General features: G+C 36.3%; 1 protein-coding gene across 9 annotated transcripts in view; it reads left to right on the top strand.

Moving 5' to 3' along the window:
- Positions 1 to 21,391, top strand: part of BIRC6 (baculoviral IAP repeat containing 6) — a 224,370-nt gene that overhangs the window by 50,144 nt on the left and 152,835 nt on the right. For 5 of the 9 annotated variants that reach the window (XR_006200904.1, XM_042933283.1, XM_042933284.1 and 2 more), the window contains exons 10-19: positions 4,943 to 6,337; positions 11,039 to 11,188; positions 13,100 to 13,325; positions 14,117 to 14,277; positions 15,352 to 15,483; positions 15,977 to 16,108; positions 18,355 to 18,533; positions 19,528 to 19,661; positions 20,438 to 20,599; positions 20,697 to 20,828. Coding sequence is in view for 8 of the 9 variants with exons in the window: in XM_042933283.1 (XP_042789217.1) it covers positions 4,943 to 6,337; positions 11,039 to 11,188; positions 13,100 to 13,325; positions 14,117 to 14,277; positions 15,352 to 15,483; positions 15,977 to 16,108; positions 18,355 to 18,533; positions 19,528 to 19,661; positions 20,438 to 20,599; positions 20,697 to 20,828 (2,803 nt within the window). In the remaining variant the exon portion in view is untranslated. The remainder of the gene's footprint in view (positions 1 to 4,942; positions 6,338 to 11,038; positions 11,189 to 13,099; positions 13,326 to 14,116; positions 14,278 to 15,351; positions 15,484 to 15,976; positions 16,109 to 18,354; positions 18,534 to 19,527; positions 19,662 to 20,437; positions 20,600 to 20,696; positions 20,829 to 21,391) is intronic. The other 4 variants (XM_042933288.1, XM_042933287.1, XM_042933286.1 and 1 more) reach the window with 2 other exon arrangements.

Below are 21,391 nucleotides of genomic sequence, written 5' to 3'. Positions count from 1 at the left end.
GACCTGATCTGAAGTCGGCCGCTTAACCGACTGAGCCACCCAGGCGCCCCGACGTTTATTTATTTTTGAGACAGAGAGAGACAAAGCATGAACAGGGGAGGGTCAGAGAGAGGGAGATACAAAATCTGAAACAGGCTCCAGGCTCTGAGAGCCTGACGTGGGGCTTGAACTCACGGACCGCGAGATCATGACCTGAGCCGAAGTCGGCTGCTTAACCAACTGAGCCACCCAGGCGCCCCTGTACTTTGCATTTTAATGTAGTTTTTTATATAATAGGCAAGGCTAATTAATAGTACATCTTAAAATAATTTTTCTATATCAGAATTCAAATTCTAACTCTGTTATTTATTATAGGCTGAATGCATTTCCTAATACATAATAATACATAAAAGAATTATGTTAACATCTGTTTAGAGTTTTGGGGACTGATTAAGATAAAAATATATAAAGCATAGAACCTGGGAAGCACCGGTATTTTTAAAAAGTGACTTATTAAATTGTGGCTGTTTTGTAATGTCAAATCTTATGAACTAAGGATATGTGTAACTTGTGTGGAAGAGACACAGCTTTGTATAGAACAGTTGTCAAAAATTCGAGTAATTATAGAATGGCGAGTGCTTTCTAAATTCTAAATTGTCATGAAAATTTTTTAAAGCCCCCAAACAATGCTACACCTTGGGGTAGATTTGGGGTTAAACCTAACTTGTCTTTTGAGGTAGTTCGTAGCAATGAAAAAAATGTTTAAAGTAGGGAAATGTCCTGAATAATATACAATTGTATCATTAGCTCTTGAAAAATAAAGAATAGATTCATCAAAAAAAATTTGGTTTGATGAAGATAGTGCTGTTTTCCCATTTTGTTGTCCTTTTGTAAAAACAGAAAAGAGCTACAATTGCATTTTCTTAATCTGATAAAAATAATAAACTGGTCACAGGTCACCTGGAGACCTGTTTAGAACTTGAACCCTTCTACTAACTCTTGTGTCTTGTCAAGTCAAACTCTCTGGGCCTTAGTTTTTCCTTTGAAAAGTGAAGTGTTTGAACTAAATTTTCCTTTTTCTGCTCTCAAAGTTTTTGATTCTAACCATAACCTTTCCTTTGTATGCTGTAGCTTTGTTCTTTTCTCTGGGTCTAAGGATCTCAGTAGGTATTTTTGTAATTATAATGTCTCTTTGGTCAGTTTCCTTTTCCCTTTTCTACTTTTATCTGTTTCATCTATGCCTAGTTGCTCTTTCATACTTCCTTTAGATACTATAGTCCTGTTTACCTCACTTTCCAGTATCTAAAAAAGTCACCATGTATTTTTGTTGACTTTCTCTATGATACCTCATTTAGGGTTGGGATTGTTGTCCATATGTAGTATTAAAAGGTAGCTATGGTAAGAGAAAAAAATCCTTCTGGTTCAAAATTTTTAATTCCCTCCTTGTAGGATTTATAACTAGTTAATTCATTTGTAGGAAAATATGTACAGTAGTCCCCTCCCTCCTACTTGTGGTTTCGCTTTCCATGGTTTCAGTTACCTGTGGTGCATCCTGAAGCAGACGACCTTCCTTCTGACATGGTCAGAAGGTCAGTAGTACCATAATGCTACAAGACAGTGCCTATGTCATTCACCTCACTTCATCTCCTCCCATAGGCATTTTATCATCTCCTCATGTAGGCATTTTATCTCACATCATCACAAGAAGAGTGAGTACAGTATAGTAAGATATTTTGAGGGGGACCACATTGACATAACTTTTATTACAGGATATTATTATAATTGTTCTATTTTATTATTAGCTGTTGCTGTTAATCTCTTAGTGTGCCTCTTTTGTAAATTACACTTTATCATATGTATGTATATGAATAAAATGTAATATATATAGGGTTCGATACTATCCGCAGTTTCAGGTGTGCACTGGGGATCTTGGAACATATCCCCCGCCTATGAAGGGGGATTACTGTATCTTCTAAGTTAATTTTATTATATTGAAAGATTATTGGTGAGTTTATGGAAGCTTGTGATATGAACAGAAGATGTGTTCTTTTCCTGAGGTATCTAAAATAACTCATAGATGCTATTTCAAAACTTAACATTTACCAACTTTAGATGATTCCCATCAAAGTGAATGATGTGGTCTGAAGAATTGTGGAATGTATTTCTTAATTTCAAAAATGTGATTGGAGACTAAGAGACTTTTACCTGTTTTCGTTTGAAGGTTATGACTTTTGAAGTTATCTAGATGATGTCAGAGAGAAAAGTTTGGCCTTTGGGCAGTATTACCGAGGATATAGGTAATAGTAGTAAGGATATATTGCTTCTTGTAAAGAGTGGGAAGAGTGTGTGACAGGAGATTGAAGAGGAGTTCAAACTGAAATTTGATAGTTTTAGAAAAATACTTAGGTAAAACCTCATTGCTACCCTCAGGAGGTTTGGCATATAGAACTGTTGGTTTCCCAAAATGATTATCAGGACAGTATTGTATTGTAGTCTGTTTTTAGGTGTATAGTATAAACACTTGTTTGGTAGTCCAGTAGGTTTGAGAATTTATGAGATGAGATAACAGATTTTCTTACTGTACTAACAGTTGTTACTGTGCTTTGTCAGTCTTCTGAAATAGAATGCTTAAGTAGCTGGGAAGAAGCAGAGTAATAATGCCACTTCTTGTATTGCCTTTCTTTATTAATAGTCCCACCTTCTATTTTTTTTAGTGTTTTTATTTTTGAGAGAGAGCGAGCGAGCGAGCATGGGTGAGGGAGGGGCAGAGAAAGAGGGAGACACAGAATGCAAAGCAAGCTCCAGGCTCTGAGCCGTCAGCACAGAACCTGACGCGGGGCTGGAACTCACGAACCGTGAGATCATGACCTGAGCTGAAATCGGACACTTAACTGACTGAGCCACCCAGGTGCCTCCCACCTTCTATTTCTTAAATGTGTGTTAATGTATGTAAATTATGGTTATTTTGTTTTTATGTCTCTGTAGATAGACAGACTAAAATAGATTTCTGACCATAACTTAAAATAAATAATTTAAAAAGTTTCAGTTTAGTTCAGTTAATAGTTGAGCATCCTCAAGATTGGTTATAGCATACTACATGTTATCAGAATCTTACTGTCAACTTTTAATTTCAAATCTAAATTCACATCTAAATTAGACTTAATACATGGCAATATGGACAGAGTGCATATGACTGTAGCCAAATGAGTGGTTAAATAAATGAACAGTTCCATTAGGACAATTAAATTGCTGAGTGTATAATCAAAATTTTCTTCTGTTTAACTAGAAATGGTTTCATTTTTAGGTCATAATAGTGACATTATTTGAAGTGAGAAGATTATCCTCAGAAAATGGGAAATAATAGATAAAGCTGTCACTGAGCATTTTGAAGAAGTAGTAGATGATTTAGTAACAGAGATGGTGTGAACAGAACTTTCAGTGTTAAGTGTATGATGTTCCATGAATCTCACTTGCATGTTCTTTTACTTGGGCAGCTTTCAAAGTTTCATGCAAGTTTCCTTGCTTATTTTATATTTATTTCCTTTACTCTTTTGTATTCTTATCTAAATTTATAAAGCCAGTTCCACTGTTTTTTTTCTTTGTCATAAATACTTAGCTGTTATTGTTGCTAATAATGTTGTCGCCTGACTGATAGTATTTTTTGCAGGTGAGAAAAAGAGCAGATTGGTTCAGACTTTCAGTTCAGTATCAAGAGATTATATCTGGTTTAGGGGTTGAGTGACCTCTCTTACAGGGTTGTGTGTAGAGAGACATGGCATGTTTGGAGTGTTGAGACTGAGAAATGACTTTTGTGCTCTTTATAAGGGGGCAGCTTGAAGAGCACACAGTACACAAAAGGTCATTCATTAAGGGGTAATGTAGTTGACTCTAAACATAGTATAAATTAGCAGATAACACAGAAGACATTTATGCTTCTCTTTAAAATGACATATTTTTGGAACTTTTCCTTCGTAGTTATAATTTTTTTCTAAGCTGAACTTAGAGTTACATTGTGTACTATGATAATCAACTGATAATTAGCATGGTAGGGTGGGAGAGAGTAGAGGATGCTATGGCTCCTTTTAAATGGTAAAAGAGAAGGAACTGACCCTATAATAACACTTCGTGGATATTCTATAAAGTAATTAAGTGACAGTTATAATGGTATGCAGTGTTTTTTGGTTTAGAATTGAAGGGCAGAACTCGTATTATTTTGATGCCAATAATGTCTCCATTCTTTAACCATTCTCCTAAATTAAAAAGGGAGGAAGGTTTGCTTACATTGTCAGGAGAATATATTCTGACTTGAAAATGATTTTGACTCTCTTAAATGGCCTCAGTGGTTTTTCTCAGTAAATTTATATCAGATTTGGTTAACTTCCCTTTAAATACTTAAAATTCTTCCACTTATGTAATTATAATGCACCGATTAGATGTGTAAAAAAAAATTAATGTAAGCATTACAGTAAAGATTTTTTTTAAGTTTATTTATTTTGAGAGAGAGAGAGTGAGTGAGCAGGGGAGGGGCACAGAGAGAGGGAGGAAGAGAATCCCAAGCAGGCTCAGCACTGTCTGTGCTTAACCCCACATGGGGCTGTATGTGACTCACGAACCGTGAGATCATGATCTGAGCTGAAACCAAGAGTTGAACACTTAACCAACTAAGTCACCTAGGTGCCCCATATACTAAAGATTTTTTCTTTTTTTTTTAATATTTATTTATGTTTGAGAGAGAAAGCGAGTTTGAGGCAGGGGAGGGACAGAGAGAGGGAGACAGTGGATCAGAACCAGGGTCTGTGCTGACAGCAGAGAGCCCAATGTGGGGCTCAAACCCATGAACCACGAGATCATGTCCTGAGCTGATGTCAAACGCTTAACCAGCTGAACCACCCAGGTGCCCCTACTAAAGATTTTGATTTGCATTCTCAAGGCCAATTCTAATGAATATTGTTCCTTTTCAAAGGGCACACATCACAGAAGGAAGCCATGGAAGTGAGCCTTGATATAACAGCACTCAGCATTCTCCAGCAGCCTGAAAAACTCCAGTGGGAGATTGTTGCAAATGTGCTTGAAGATACTGTTAAGGATCTTGAAGAACTTGGGGCAAATCCTTGCTTAACAAACTCTAAGAGTGAAAAGACAAAGGAAAAGCACCAGGAACAACACAACATTCCCTTTCCTTGTTTATTAGCTGGAGGTTTATTAACATATAAATCTCCTGCTACCTCACCCATTAGTAGTAATTCTCACAGGTCACTGGATGGTTTAAGCAGAACTCAGGGTGAAAGTATATCAGAACAAGGGTCAACTGACAATGAGTCCTGTACTAATTCAGAATTAAATTCTCCTCTGGTAAGGAGGACTTTACCCATTTTGCTTCTTTATAGTATCAAGGAATCTGATGAGAAAGCAGGAAAAATATTTTCACAGATGAACAATATAATGAGTAAAAGTTTGCACGATGATGGTTTTACAGTTCCACAGATTATTGAAATGGAGCTGGATAGTCAGGAGCAGTTGTTGTTGCAGGATCCTCCTGTGACTTATATTCAGCAATTTGCAGATGCAGCAGCCAACCTTACCTCTCCAGATTCTGAGAAGTGGAACTCTGTGTTTCCCAAGCCTGGGACTTTGGTTCAGTGCTTGAGGCTGCCAAAGTTTGCAGAGGAGGAGAATCTTTGTATAGACTCCATAACTCCTTGTGCTGATGGAATTCATTTGTTGGTAGGACTACGGACATGCCCTGTTGAATCCTTGAGTGCAATAAATCAAGTAGAGGCCTTGAATAATTTAAATAAATTAAACTCTGCACTATGTAATAGACGGAAAGGCGAGCTGGAATCAAATCTTGCTGTAGTGAATGGTGCAAATATTAGTGTAATCCAACATGAATCACCAGCAGATGTACAGACTCCTTTGATAATTCAGCCTGAGCAGAGGAACGTTAGTGGTGGATATTTAATACTTTATAAAATGAATTATGCCACTCGGATAGTGACTTTAGAAGAGGAGCCAATAAAAATCCAACATATCAAAGACCCCCAGGACACAATTACCTCGCTCATTTTGCTTCCACCAGATATATTGGATAATCGAGAAGATGACTGTGAGGAGCCTGTTGAGGAAATGCAGTTAACCTCAAAGAATGGCATTGAAAGAGAAAAAAAGGCTGATATTTCTACTCTTGGACACCTGGTAATAACCACTCAGGGAGGATATGTAAAAATATTAGATCTTTCAAATTTTGAAATTTTGGCCAAAGTGGAACCTCCCAAAAAGGAGGGCACTGAAGAACAGGACACATTTGTTTCTGTCATTTACTGCTCGGGTACAGACAGGCTGTGTGCATGCACCAAAGGTAAGCAGATGGGTTTGTTTGGTCCTTCTACAATTTTATAAAATCTGTGTATGTGGCATTCACTTATGTGCATACCTAGTATGAATTTTAGATCCATATAGATGCAGTGAAATATGTTTTTTTTAGAATGAAGTGGTAAATCTTTCTACTGTTTTAACATTTTAAAACTTTTTTCTACTGCCCTAGGTAAGGATTCTAATTGTAAATAAGTTAATAAGTCTCTCAGAAAGTATCTTCTCTGCTTTAACCTCAAGAAAATAACCTGCTGTTGTTTCTGTGAGTCCTGACTCTGCATCTGCTCAAATTTGTGGCCTTGGGCAAGTTACTTTGAACTCAGTAAACCTTTGTGTATTTATAAATGAGGATCAGAAGGCCTGTTTTTAGGCTTCTTAGAATTAAATGAGATAATGTATGTAAAGTTTTTGGCATAGAGCGTATACTGGTCATTATTTCCTCCTGAAATAAAAATATTTAACAAATTACTAGTTTTGCCAAATAAACTTTCCTTGTCTGATTTACTCCCAACCTTTGGCTGATAGTTAAATCAGTTTTGCAACATCTGAGGCCCCATACAGAGTAACAAACAGTGTGCATTTTCCCTTCTCCTTTCTTATTTTATATATTTTAAGTTGGAAAGATATAGCCGTTTTTGAAAAGGATTGCTGATCATATCAGGCACAATGAATAGTCTTATTGATAGTGTAGTAGGAGTTTAGGGCCAGGAGATGTTCGAAACCCAGGTAACTGTAACCGGTGCTTCAGAGAGGAACTGGGTGTGAGGAAGTTATCCATCTCACTTGTGGTTCTTGGGAGGAAGTAACCTGAGTTTTTCCTCACTTTCATAAAGATTCCAAGAGTTTGGCCAAGAAGGGTAGTGGTGAATATAGTGGTTCATTCAGATTGCCTTGTTTGGAATACATCTAGTGAAATAAGGGGAAGAAAAATCTTGACAAAACATCAAAATCCAAATAGATTAATTTAAAAAATGAGCAATGCAGAATAACTTCAATAAAACTTTGAATTAGAGTTAATAAAGTTTAGAAAAATCATTAAAATACTATGTGGTATGAAGGATAACTTGAATTCATTGATTACGTATGTGCCTGTTCACTGTTGTGAGAACTTCTGTTAATTTATTTAGTCATCGTGCCAACTTTATGAGGTATATACAATTACTGTCTCCATTTTACAGATAAGGAAACTGAAGGAAAGAGAGGTTAAGTAACTTGCCTAAGTCACAGAGCTAATAAATGACAGAGTCAGCATTCATACCTGGGGTATCTGTTGTCCGGGTGCTTAAACTACATTATACTGCCAGAACGTAACAAAAGCCAAAGTCTTGTACATTGAGGCTTTTGGAATCTTTGAATGTGAAAGATTTTAAAAATGAAAACAATTTTACTTTGCCATAGGCCATCCAGAGTGGATTTGAAACCTGAGTGACCCTGCCCCAGGGCACATCTGTGTAAGATACTAATATTTTCCAGAAATGCAGTCAGGGTTTAATGATTTTAATTATTTGATGAGATACGCTTTTGGTGAGTCAGAGGAGAAGTAGTGTTTAAACAGGTTAATGTGTTCTTGGAGTTTGGATAATGAAAAGTTCTAGGAATTGATCTCGTGTGATAGAGAACTTATCCAGATGAATCCAAGGACAAGAAAAAGCCTGCGAAATTAATCACTTTGAAAATTATCCCCTAGTTCTTCAAGGATTAACTGATGAAGATGCATTTGAAAACATTAGTAACAAAAAAGAGGAAAGAAAAGTTGATGTGTTAAAATGTATAGGACAGTCCATAAAGCAGTTGTAAAATTTTTAAAAAGGTTTGCAGACTGAATCAGATGGACATGACATTGTCCTAAGAGTATATTCAGATAACATAAAACTCGTTGTCTCGTGGAGAATTATTGAACCTTTTGATTAAAATCTATAACTAATGTTGTAAGTTAATTTCAAATAGTAATAATGTACTTAAAGGTAGATTTGATGCGGCTGTGTTTGATTAAAGTTCACAAATAGAATATACATACACATACATATACCTGTATGTGAAACAAGGAAATAAGGTCACTACTGTCCACCCTGCCACCAGCCAGGCACTCCAGAAGTGTGGGCCACTTTCCCCATGGCTGGCACAGGGCTGAGGAATGGGGGGTGGCAGTGGGTTCTACTTTCAGGGAAGATCAGCAGCCTTTCCTTTTATGAAGCATCCTCTGATTGCTGTTTCTGGTTGGGTTCCAGAGTTCGGAAATAGTTGATTTCTCAGTCACTCTTTCTAGTTCAGTAGCTGACCTCTAGAGCTCCCTACCTAGAACTTCCCACTCAGCTGTTTGGTGTGACGTTACTGCTGCCTTTGTTTATATATTGTTTTTTAAATACTTTTTTTGGAGTTCTGTTCTTAGTGATTTAATTTGTCACAGTCTACTTTAAAATAATGCTAATTACTTAATTCTAGTAAAATATACTTTGATCTTTTTTTTCTTGTCCCCTTGTGCCACTATGGTTTTATATATTTTACATTTAGATAAGTTATAAACCCAACCAAAAAGTTGTTTTCTACCATCTTTGTCTTTGGAAAAAGTTTTCAAAGAAATGAGAAAAAATATACATTATGTTTACCACCTTATCATTTCTGGTACCTGTGTGTGTGTGTGTGTGTAAATTTGGTATTGTTTTCTTTCATCGTTGAGGGTAGTACTGAATGTACAGTTATTGGTTGACTATTTCTGCACTTGTTTCATTTTGCATCGTAGTTATTCCACCTGATGAGTCATATTTAACTTGTTGCATTTAAGATTTTCTCACTGAGTAACTTGGAGCAGTTTGACTATAACATAGGTATCTGTGACTCTCTTTGTATTTCTCCGACTTGAAGTTCATTGAATTGGTTGGATTTGCAGTGTAATGTTTTTCTTCAAATTTGGGAGTTTTTTCCCAGTATTTCATCAGTTTCCCCCTTGCCTTGTTCTCTTCTCTTTTTTCTGGAATTCCCATTACATGTACCCTCTTATACTTGATCTGTCCTATGTATCTGAGATGATTTTCACTTAAAAAAAAAAAATCTTTTTCTTTTATTCAGATTGGCTAATTAGTTATACTCAGTTTTTATTTTATGATTCCTTCTGCCCTCTCAAATCTGCTTTGAGTCTCTCTGGTGAACTTTTCATTTTAGGAATTTTATGTTTCAACTCCAGAATTTCCCTTTTGTTCTTTAAAATAATTTTTTGTTGTTGAGATTCTTCACTTGTTGAGTCATTTCCACCATTTGTTCCTGTAATTCTCCATACCTGATTTCCTGTTATTCTGTAAAAATATTCACAGTGGCTTCTTTGAAGTCCTTGTCTGCCAAATCTAAATCTTGGGAACTCAGAGATATTTCTCAGTGATTTTGTTTTCCTTAGGCATGGGTCACTCTTTTTTCACATGTCTTACAGTTCTTAATTTAATACTGAACGTTTTAAATAACATTGTAGAATTCTGGATTCTGATTCCCCCCACTTTGGAGGTTGTTGTTGCTTTGTTTGTTTGCTAACCCACCAGGACTATATTTCTGTAAGTCGTTTCTTTTCAGTCTTGCAGTCATGTCTCTCGTCATTTTACCCCCCTGGTATTCGTTTGTTGCCTCTGTGTCCACGTGGCTTAGTGGTCAGCCAAAGATTTTGATAAGTGATTGTGCTTAAGTAACCTCACCAGTAAGTCTGTATCCAGGTGTGCCTTGGCTTTTGTTTTCTTTGTTTTTATTTTATGTTATGCCCTCTCACATCTTTTCTGCATATGCATGGGACTTAGTTGACTGAGAATATATGAATAGCTTGGGCCAGGTCTGGTTTTGCTACACATGTGTACAACCTCTGATCCTTGTGTAGTATGTGGAGAGTTTACCAAGCCCCCTATGTTTCTTTTCACTTCTTACAACTTTCTATTAAGTGCTTTGCTTGCTCCAGACAGGGTCTTGACTTCAGGTAGCAGAGCTGATATACCTCATTTTTGTTGCCACTGAGCCCTTTAAACTGACAGCTGTCCTCTCTGCAGTAGCAGTCCTTCTGGTTTTCATGGCTTGCCCCACCCACCCTGGTTGAAGGACAGTTCTGTCTAGCTTTGTAAGTTGGTTTTCAGGAAGTGGATTTATCATCTTCCTTATTCTGTTCTGTCATGGTGGAAGTGAATCTCTAAATACTTTTGTTAGAATATACTTTTATACATTGATTTTTGTCTTAAATATTTGCTAAGTTTGCTTTCAGTTTTTTTATGTGAGAGATATAAAAAATAGAAACTGAATGTCATTTCATTATGAATACTTCAAAAAATTAAGACTCTATTTTCGTTACTTCTGAGATACAGAGCTGATGCATCAGTTTCCTTATCTGTAAAGTGGTCACAGTAATAGTCCTTATCTCAAGGGTTTTTGTGAAGATTAAATGAATTTTTAAGCATTTAAGGTAGTGTTTTACATGTAGTTAGTACTAGGTAAATAACTGTTTTCATATATGTTTATGTGTTTGCCATTTTCTTTATTAAATTTTCATTTTGAAGTGCCTTGTCAACTTAATTTCTAAATTCTGGGATATATGTCACTTTGGCAGCCCCCTTTATCTGCCTGTTGAATGATACTAAATTAAGTTTCTTACCGATGTAGTGTGCACTTCTATGTTTACCCATACTCTGTGTGCCTTTGTTGATAAAATTTTACTACACTGTAGGCGGTGAGCTTCATTTTCTCCAAATTGGAGGAGCTTGTGACGATATTGATGAAGCTGATATACTAGTGGATGGAGCTCTTTCTAAAGGAATAGAACCATCTTCAGAAGGTTCCAAACCTTTATCAAATCCTTCAAGTCCTGGCATTTCAGGTATGATACTGAGTTTTTAAATGACTCTTAAAACAGAAATTCTTGTGATGTTCAAAGGTTTCTGATTCTTACTTAAATAATCTTAAACATTCTTTCAGTTTTTACAGTCAACTGTTGGTTACTTAGTTGAGGGAATTCATTTCCTGGTTGCCATTCTTTTACTAGGCTTGATTTTGTTTATTATATATCACTATTTTTTTCTGTAGTTAGAAATTGTTGTAAACATTAAAATAAAAAATGCTTTTTCACCTGTGGTAGGTTGGCCAATATTGGCCATGTCACCTAAGAGGCAAAAACACAATTTTGGCCATTAAGGAGCTTTTGGTATAGTTAGGGAGGGAAATAGCATGAAATAGAGGAGTTCATTAAGTGAGTATAAAATCAATGGAGTGGCTAATATTACTAATATCACTACTGGAATTGAAAAGCTAAAAAAATACTCTCTCCCTGGGGCACGATATTCAGATTTTTGTTGCCCCATTGTGCATCATTACACAGGTTTGTTTTTGTTTGTTGTTCGTACGTCTTCTCCTATCTATGTTCTTTCTGTACTGCCCTCCAGAGCTGCTTTTTCAGAGAAAGTAATGCTAACATGTTACTCCTGTTGAAATTCTAATTTGCTTTGTGGACTTCGTTGAAGTAACTCTATAATTTTCTTCTCTGTGTTTAGTTACAATAAATTTTTCATGATTTCTTAAGTATATGATTCCATTTCATGCTGTTTACATGTTACCCTAAACTCTTCTTTGTGCTTCCACAGTTAATGCTGTTAGTGCTGTTAATGTTTTACCCTTAGCTCTTAACACATTTTATTCCCTAAGCTTTTAGCTTGTAAGTATTTATTTGCCATCAGTATAGCTTTGCCTTTTTAAAATTACTTTTTTATGAAGTAAAAAAGGGCAGATGTTATGTACTTACTGATGCTTAGCATTTTGTTTTGTAAATAACAAAGTCTAAAAGTTATTTATTGGTTTGATACAGATTTGGCTTGCCTTTCAGCACTACTTTTGTTGCCCTTATTAACTTAGGGCTGGTTAGAGCTCAGTCAGGACTGTGTTTTCTCTTTATTTTTATTTTTATTTTTATTTTTATTTTTGAGAGAACACACAAGCAGGGGAGAAGGCTAGAAGGGGGAAGCGAGAGAGAGAGAGAGAGAGAGAGAGAGAGAGAGAAAGAGAGAATATCTTAAGCAGACTCTATGCTCAGCACAGAGCCCAACTCATGGCTCGATCCCACAACCCTGGGGTCATGACTTGAGCTGATATCAAGAGTTGGATGCTCAACCGACTGAGCCGCCCAGGCACCCCAGTCAAGGCTCTTCTAACAGGTTGAGTTTGGGTTTGTCCAGTAAGAGGTACCCTGTCTGTAATCTAAAATATTCAAGTGGATTTTCATTGTGGCCATTATGTAGTCAGTGCTAGTTTCTTCATTTGCCTGTAGATCTCTTAGCTCTCATTAATAACTCTCAAGAGAGGCACCTGGGTGGCTCATTTGGTTAAGTGTTCAACTCTTGGTTTTGCCTCAAATCCTGATCTCACAGTTTCGTGAGTTTGAGCCCCACGTCTGGCTCTTTGCTGGCAGCGCAGACCCTGCTTGGGATTTTCTCTCTTCCTCTCTCTCTCTCTGCCGTTCCTCTATTTGACCTGTCTCTGTCTTTCTGAAAAATTAAAAAAAAAAAAAAAAAATATATATATATATACACACACACACACACACACATACATATATATATATATACACACACACACATATATACATATACATGTGTGTGTATATATATACGTATATATATGTATATATAACACCTTTAAGGATATTTTGCAGTTGTTGTAATTGATTAGGCAGAAAACACAGATTAAAACTACTTTGTTTTAAAAACCTATTTCAAATTCAATATTTACTGTTGTTAAGGAGTTGATTTGTTGGTGGACCAGCCATTCACCCTTGACATCCTGACATCTCTAGTGGAGCTAACCCGCTTTGAGACTTTGACCCCACGGTTTTCAGCCACTGTTCCTCCATGCTGGGTAGAAGTTCAGCAAGAACAGCAGCAAAGGAGGCATCCTCAACATTTACATCAGCAACACCACGGAGATGCTGCTCAGCATACTAGAACTTGGAAACTACAGACTGACAGGTAAAACATTGTTTCAGGGTATTAAATTTTAAGTCTACATTATATATTTGTTAGAGGCAACATAAAATTCTTAGATATATTGTTTTTCTTAACTTTTTCTATTAATAACTTTTTTCTTTTGATTTGTCACCTTAATTTTGGAAATTTCTATATTCTTAGTTGTAGGATAAAATAGTGAGAGTAATCCACCATTGCAATTAGTTTGGTCACTCAGTTCACAAGTTGATTTACTAGATAGATAAATGGTTGCTTTGTGCAGTCACTCCTGTAGACACTAGTAATATGGTTGTCGCTGGAATTTCTATCCTAGTGGGGATAGAAAGACAGTAAGCTGTCAGCGCAGAGCGTGGTGTGGGGCTCGATCCCACAGACCGTGAGATCATGACCTAAGCCAAGGGCAAGAGTCAGACACTTAACTGACTGAGCCACCCACGCGCCCCAAGAAGTTCTTGTTTTAAAATGCAGATTCCTGGGACTCCACTTATAGATTTCGGGTGGGGCCCAGGAATCTGCAGACAATTCTGATGCATAATGCTCCATAGTGTAAGAAACAGGGTTTATTGTAATGTTCAGTTCACAGGGTAGGTGTCACTTTCTAAGGTAAGATCAATTATTGCGCTAAGATTAACCTCTCTTTTGGGAGCTGCTTGTCTTCTCTCTTGATCCCATTGAGAGGCACTGAGTTTTGTTGGAGGCTGCAAATCCAAGAATATGAAAAGTGTTAATGACAATGTGGTTTTGGTCAGCGAAAGATTTTTGCTGTATTTAGCATTTTCCCCCTTATTTGACAGCAATAGCTGGGATGAACATGTGTTTGAATTGGTTCTACCTAAAGCCTGTATGGTTGGACATGTGGACTTCAAATTTGTTTTGAACTCAAACATCACCAATATTCCGCAGATACAAGTGACACTGCTGAAAAATAAAGCTCCGGGCTTAGGGAAAGTCAATGGTAAGAATGAATCAGAATTTATATTTGAAGATTTTGCAGTTGATTTCTTTAAAAAAAAACAAACAAACTGATTTTCAACTTGACTGTCTAGGTTTCATATCCCTCCCCTGCCTCCTCTCTGCTCTCTCCCCTACCCCCATATTTGTTTTCTGCTCTGCTCTTGGTCGTTTTATTTTAGAAAAAGTTACTTCTAGAACATTTTAGAGGTTTTTGGTAGTTCAGTATTGTATGGAAGTGCATAAACTGGAATAATGTAATTATGCTATTTGGGAAATTCAGTTAGTTCCTTTCTAAATTAGTTTCACTTTCATCACTACTAGACTTACATGTTTTTCTTCCTATGTGGAGACCCTATTGGGAAAAGAACTTTGTTAATGAAGTCATATACTCTTAAGACTATTGGTGAAACTCAGCCTTTCACATAATGCCAGAAATACACCCAACTTTATTTGTTTTTTTGTTTTTTTTTTTTTTACAAGTTCAGACTTTGGTATTTTGAGTTCGTTGAATAGATTGTACACATGTAACATGTTGGGAACTAGACGTTACTGTCTGGTGTTTACTGCTTAATCGGTTAATTTAAAAGGCTGGAGATAATTGCATATTACCATATCACATGGCTGCTTTACACCAAGGGGTAGAAACAATGAAACACGAAAAATTCCTTATTTTCAAAAATACGTATGTACGTGTGTGTGTGTGTGTGTGTGTGTGTGTGTGTGTGTGTGTGTGTGGTGCATTTTTTGAATCATGACAGATTCTATTTTAATTGGGTCTAGGATTTAGGCACTGGTGTTTTGAAAACTTTGCAGGTGTTTGTACTCTGCAGTCTAGGGTATGAACTTTTAGTTTAGCTGCCAGCAAATTATTTCTCAGGCGAATATTGAATTCCATTAAAAGAGAGAATAGTGTATGAAACAATGGGACCTAATTTTTTTCTTCTTCTGACAACCATTTTGTAGCATCTGTGATAAAAATCACAGTAGTTCCCAATATAACAAGGTTTTAGAATTTCAGGCACATAAATTATTGATATTAAGCAAAATTAAGTTTACTAATATTTTTATCCTCTAGAAACAGCAGTAGATAGGCAGATCACCTTTCCTTTGTCTCCAGCTCTTAACATTGAAGTGGAACAAAATGGGAAACCGTCCCTGGTTGATTTGAATGAAGAAATGCAGCACATGGATGTAGAGGAATCACAGTGTGAGTGAAATTACAGAGCTGTTGTCCATGACAGTAAAAGGAATAGTGATCCAAAATGCATCATGTTGGGCAAAGATTTCCTTATGGCTTGCAAAAACATGGTTTTAAAAATACAATTAAAAATAACCTGTAATTCTGCTTTGGCAATATGCTTTAACTTTCAGCTCATCTTTGTGAACACAGCTGCGCTAATACTTGCATTCTTGTTTTTTAATATCCCAAGATTTAAAATCATGTCATGGTTTTATAATATTTTTGGAAAATCAAGGTGAATGTAAATAATATGGGAATGGAAAGCAACATATGTCAGATATGTGAAAATATATCAGATCTTTGACTATATTTCCTTAGCATGATAGTGAATTCTTACTTGAACACATTCGAATTATGGTATATTGTGTGGTGGTATCATAAATGGGATAGATATTTGCTTATTACTTATTTTTAAATTATAAGCTAATTTAAAAGAAAATGATGTTTTTTTTCTTTTTAGGTCTTAGATTGTGTCCATTTTTAGAAGATCACAAAGAAGACATTCTGTGTGGACCAGTATGGCTTGCTAGTGGCCTTGATCTCTCAGGGCATGCTGGGATGTTGACATTAACAAGCCCCAAACTTGTTAAAGGTGAAGTAACATATTTTACAAACGCAGGATAGATAATGCCACAAATGTGAAATAGATTTTTTTAAACTGGTCTCACAAAACTAAGATACTTTTTTGTTTGGGATTTGCATTAATAGTTGCACCAGTTTTCTGATAACTGTGGTCCCTTCTTCTCAGAAGTGACTCTGATACTACTTTCTGTGTTTTGGAGGTTTCAGTACTTTTTGAGAAAGCATAAAAAAATGAATATTTGCAGACTTAGTGTGGTATAGCAGAGCTTTTTTGAGTAACCAGGTGACATGTTCTGGCATGGTTGCCTTTCCTGTCAACTTAGAGTTCTCTGTCTTGATTTGTTGTATTTTATTTATTTATTTTTATTGTAATATTTCCTTTTGAGGGTTTTTATAGAAGAGTTTTGATAACATCAGATGTAATTATTGAGTTTCTCACATATACACATTTTAATTAATGTGTATTTAAAAGTAATTGGCTCTTATGTAGATGATAGATATTACAGTAGTAGGATGTTTATATATCAGCCTTCATATCCCAGTAAATTAAAAAAGCCAACAACAAAGTACCTACCTTGATTATTAAAGTAAATTTGGATGTGGGATGGGATGTGGTGATCCTTCCTCAAGCCAGAAAGTACCTCACCACCTAAATAACAACGATTTTCATTTGTGTACATTCCCTTCATAATAGCTGTCCACATTTACACATTTACCGTTAGATGCATAGTATGTGTTGCATACGAGTTTTTTTTTTTTTAAATTTTTTTTTTTAACGTTTATTTATTTTTGAGACAGAGAGAGACAGAACATGAATGGGGGAGGGCCAGAGAGAGGGAGACACAGAATTGAAACAGGCTCCGGGCTCTGAGCTGTCAGCACAGGGGCCCGATGCGGGGCTCGAACTCACGGACCGCGAGATCGTGACCTGAGCCGAAGTTGGCACTCAACCGACTGAGCCACCCAGGCGCCCCTGCATACGAGTTTTAATGTGCTCTCTTGACTACAGCTCATTCATTCATTAAGTTTATGACCTCCTGTGGTGTATTATGCTACGTGCTGCGATACAGCAGTGAGCAAGGCTAATAAGATTTCTCGTATTGCTGAGAGTATAACTTAACTTTTGTTGAATGAGACTGTGAAACGTAAATTTGTATATGAATATAAAGATGTTGGCTTTGACAAAATGGAGGGTGGAATTATATGACATGTATTTCAAAAGACTAAATTTAAAAGTGTTAACTTTCCTAGAATTTACTGAAGATGATTTTTTTTCCTTACCAAATTCTCTAGAAATCTTTGGTACTGGAGAAAATGATTGCTAAATTTTTAGAGTAAAAGGAAGATCTGGGTCAAAGAGGTTTGGAAAAAGAAAACAGAGAGGGAGGGTCTTGTCAGATACTAAAACAAAGAGTAATAACACAACAATAAGAAGATTATAACCGTGTAATGTTAGCACAATAGGCAGGTGGATCAGTGGAAAACAACAAAAGTAGCTTTTGTAATTACAGAAGGATTTAATACCTGTGAGATAACAATAGGCTGATGGTTTACTGGTGAGTGTATTAATTTGAGGTTATTTTTGCAGTATATTTTACATATGCATTGTGTGGTATGATCTCAGTTTAGTTAAAAGGAAGCAAAATGTACTGGTGATAGTAACGACCAGTATTTATTGAGTGCTCTGTTTGTGCCATGCACAATTGTGTGTTAGGTACTTTTGAGGTAGGTACCCTTATTCCCATTTTACATTTGAAGGAACTGGACCACAGGAGATTATCGGGCACATGCCTAATAAATAACTGAGCCATTATTCAGACCCAGGTCGTGACGCCAAAGCCTGTGCTTTTTGTGCTCGTGTATATGTGCGCATGTCTGTGTGCGTGTGTCTGTAAGAGGACCGGATGCATTCACAGAATGATACCTTCATTATCGATCAGTGGTGCTCACTGAAAGGTAGTTTTATCTTTGTGTTTTTCCCATAGTTGACAAAATGTTATTAAAATGTATCATTTCACCAGGGAAAGATATGCAAAATGTTTGTAACATTTAGTCAGAATTTTCTGTCTTCTGTTGTTGGTATAGCCCCTGTGCTTTTTGTTATTTTGCTACCAACATATGAAGGTTATTCAGTGATTAGACTCAATAATTTGAAAATTTGTGGAATTAATTACATAACTTGCTCTGTTAAGGTGAAAAACAAGTCGTTCTTTTGGTGATTTGGTTATTTTTCCCATTCTGTGTTGGCTCCTCTAGGTATGGCAGGAGGAAAATACCGTTCCTTTTTAATCCACGTCAAGGCAGTAAATGAAAGAGGAACCGATGAGATCTGTAATGGTGGTATACGCCCGGTAGTAAGACTTCCATCCTTAAAACACCAGAGTAACAAGGGTTATTCACTTGCTTCACTCTTGGCAAAAGTTGCAGCAGGCAAGGTATGAAGCTGTGCCGTTTTGAACTACAGCAGTGCTATTATAGACATGGCGGACAAGATCTGACACACTCTTGAAGTAGTATGACCCTTTATTGATTTTTCAATAGATACTTTGTTTATAATTTTTCCTTGCAGTGACTGACTTTAAAAATACAATTAAGAAGAATTTATTTTGAATTAACTGTAAGCAAGCGTTTATAAAGTATGCTCAGCAGAGTAATTGTTAGCAGATATTTCCCTTTATAATTGTTTTAGACCATAATACCTCTTTATTTAGGTTTTAGAGTTTGTTTCTATGTCCTTTACTGGTAACTCACCACTTTTTTTTGGGTAAACATTTGGGAGGATGCAGGAAGAGAAGTTGGGGAGTAATGTTAGAGATAAATCCTAATTTCAAGGTTGATTTTCTACAACTAGCTGTGTACCATGCAGTCTCTTCATAATTGTCTAATCTTGGATTTTCCTGAACTCTGGAGATTTTTGTTTCTCTATCATCATTATTCATAAGCAACAATAGCAATATCAGTAACACCAATCATCTTATATTTGTATAGGTCTTCCAATTTTTCAAGGACTTCTGTGTACTTTATCTGATTTAATCCTCAAAATAACTCTGAGGTAGGCAGAGCAGGTGCTATTATTATCTCCATTTTTCATATTGAAAGTGAGTGAACCTTGGAGATGGGGAGCTGTCGTATTTCATATCGCTTCTAAGTGCTGTGGCTGGGACTTGGACTCAGGACTTTGGCTTTCTAATCTATAATCATTGGGTTATTGCCTTTAAAACAGCCACTTTGTTTTTTCCCCATTATAAATACTGGGGGAAATTAGTCATTTACTGAATATGAGGGTAAAAGCTTTCATTTTAATTTGGTGTTTGTTTTGATAGTCATAATACAGTTATTTTCCTTTTTAAAAAAAACTTTATTTAAATGGTAAATGCTTTTTTAGTTTCATTTGTTTGTTCATTGAGTTATTTGTTTTTGTATGTTTAGGAAAAATCATCTAACGTTAAGAATGAAAATTCAAGTAGCGCCCGCAAATCTGAGAACCTCCGGGGCTGTGACTTACTGCAAGAGGTCTCAGTCACCATTCGAAGATTTAAGAAAACTTCAATTTCTAAGGAAAGGTAACCTCATTTCCTTCTTCTGCTATTCTCTTGGTAATAAATGTACAAAGGATGAATTCTAATAAACGTTAACACACACATGTAAAATTGAAAAAAAAAAAATTTATGTTTATTTATGTGAGAGACAGAGTGTGAGCGGGGGACAGGCAGGGCGGGGGCACAGAGACAGGGAGTCACAGAACCTGAAGCAGGCTCCAGGCTCTGAGCTGTTAGCACAGAGCCCGACATGGGGCTTGAACTCAGTAACCTCGAGTTCATGACCTGAGCCAAAGTTGGACGCTTAACAAACTGAACCACCCAAGCACCCCACACATAAAATTTTTAAATGTTTTACTTGAAAATTTTTGTTTGGTCTCCATTTCACTTAAGTATTTGTAATCTCAATGAGGGTATGAATTATCTTTCTACTTCATTGGTTTATCCCAGGTATCTGTACAGTGCTTGGTATATACCAGGAATATAATATTTGTAGAACGAGGAAAGACATAAATATAATTTGAAGTTTTATTCACTCTTTGTCAGAATATAGTACATTATTGTAAACTTCATTTCTTTTAAAACTTTCTATAAACCAAGTATTGCTTATATGCTGTTTTGACCTTTTAATACCATAACCTTAAATTAATAGGTCAACATTCCATTGTTAATATTTAATTTTCAAAAACATATTTTAAATTGTGATATTCATGATTTCAAATAACCAACCAGGTTGTGGTAGGTTTAGTCATAACTGTTCTATTTTGGTTGTTAATGTGTTTATATCTTCTGTTTTTTAGAGTGCAACGATGTGCTATGTTACAGTTTTCAGAATTTCATGAGAAGCTTCTTAACACTCTTTGTAGAAAAGCAGATGATGGCCAAATCACAGAACATGCCCAGAGCCTTGTGTTGGATACCCTTTGTTGGTTAGCTGGAGTACATTCGAATGGACCTGGAAGGTTAATAATTAAGATTTTACTAACAACTGATGATAGCTATTTGGAAATTATGAGTAGAAGTTCAAGATGAGTCTAAACATCTGCTATTGTTTTGCAGCTCCAAAGAAGGAAATGAGAGCCTGCTTTCAAAAACACGAAAATGTCTTCCAGACATTGTGCGTGTATGCTTCTTTGAGGCGGGACGCAGCATAGCCCATAAGTGTGCCCGATTTCTAGCCTTGTGCATTAGGTTAGTGGTTTTTTAAGTTGAAAGTACACTTTGTAGGTGCAGCTATAGTTTGATAGGTGATGCTGTGTCTGTAGTGTAATTTGATACTTGGTGAATGAATGTATAACAGAAGAATTTTCATAAGTTAAAAAAATCTCGAAAGTTGATGAGGGTTACCCAGTCTTTTTTTTTTTTTTTTTTTTTTAAATATTTATTTATTTTTGAGAGTGAGAGCGTGCCAGATGGCCTTATGTGAGGCTCAAACTCATGAACCAGAAGATCGTGACCTGAGGCAAAGTCAGATGCTTAACCAACTGAGCTACCTGGGCGCCTGAGATTCTGGTTTTTTTTTTTAAGTTTATTTACTTATTTTGAGAGAGAGAAGAAACACGAACAGGGGAAGGGGATGGGAGGGGCAGGGGAGGGGAGAGAATTCCAAGGTCAACGTGGGGCCCAATGTGGCACTTGAACTCAGGAACAAACTCTGATATCATGATATGAGGTGAAATCAAGAGTTGGATGCTAAACCGACTGAACCACTCAGGTGCCCTGAGGATTATTGAGATTCTAAGAAAGAGTTTTAG

Source organism: Panthera leo, chromosome A3, assembly GCF_018350215.1.
Source record: "Panthera leo isolate Ple1 chromosome A3, P.leo_Ple1_pat1.1, whole genome shotgun sequence".
NCBI lineage: Eukaryota > Metazoa > Chordata > Mammalia > Carnivora > Felidae > Panthera > Panthera leo.
This window is presented reverse-complemented; position numbering and strand designations above follow the sequence as displayed.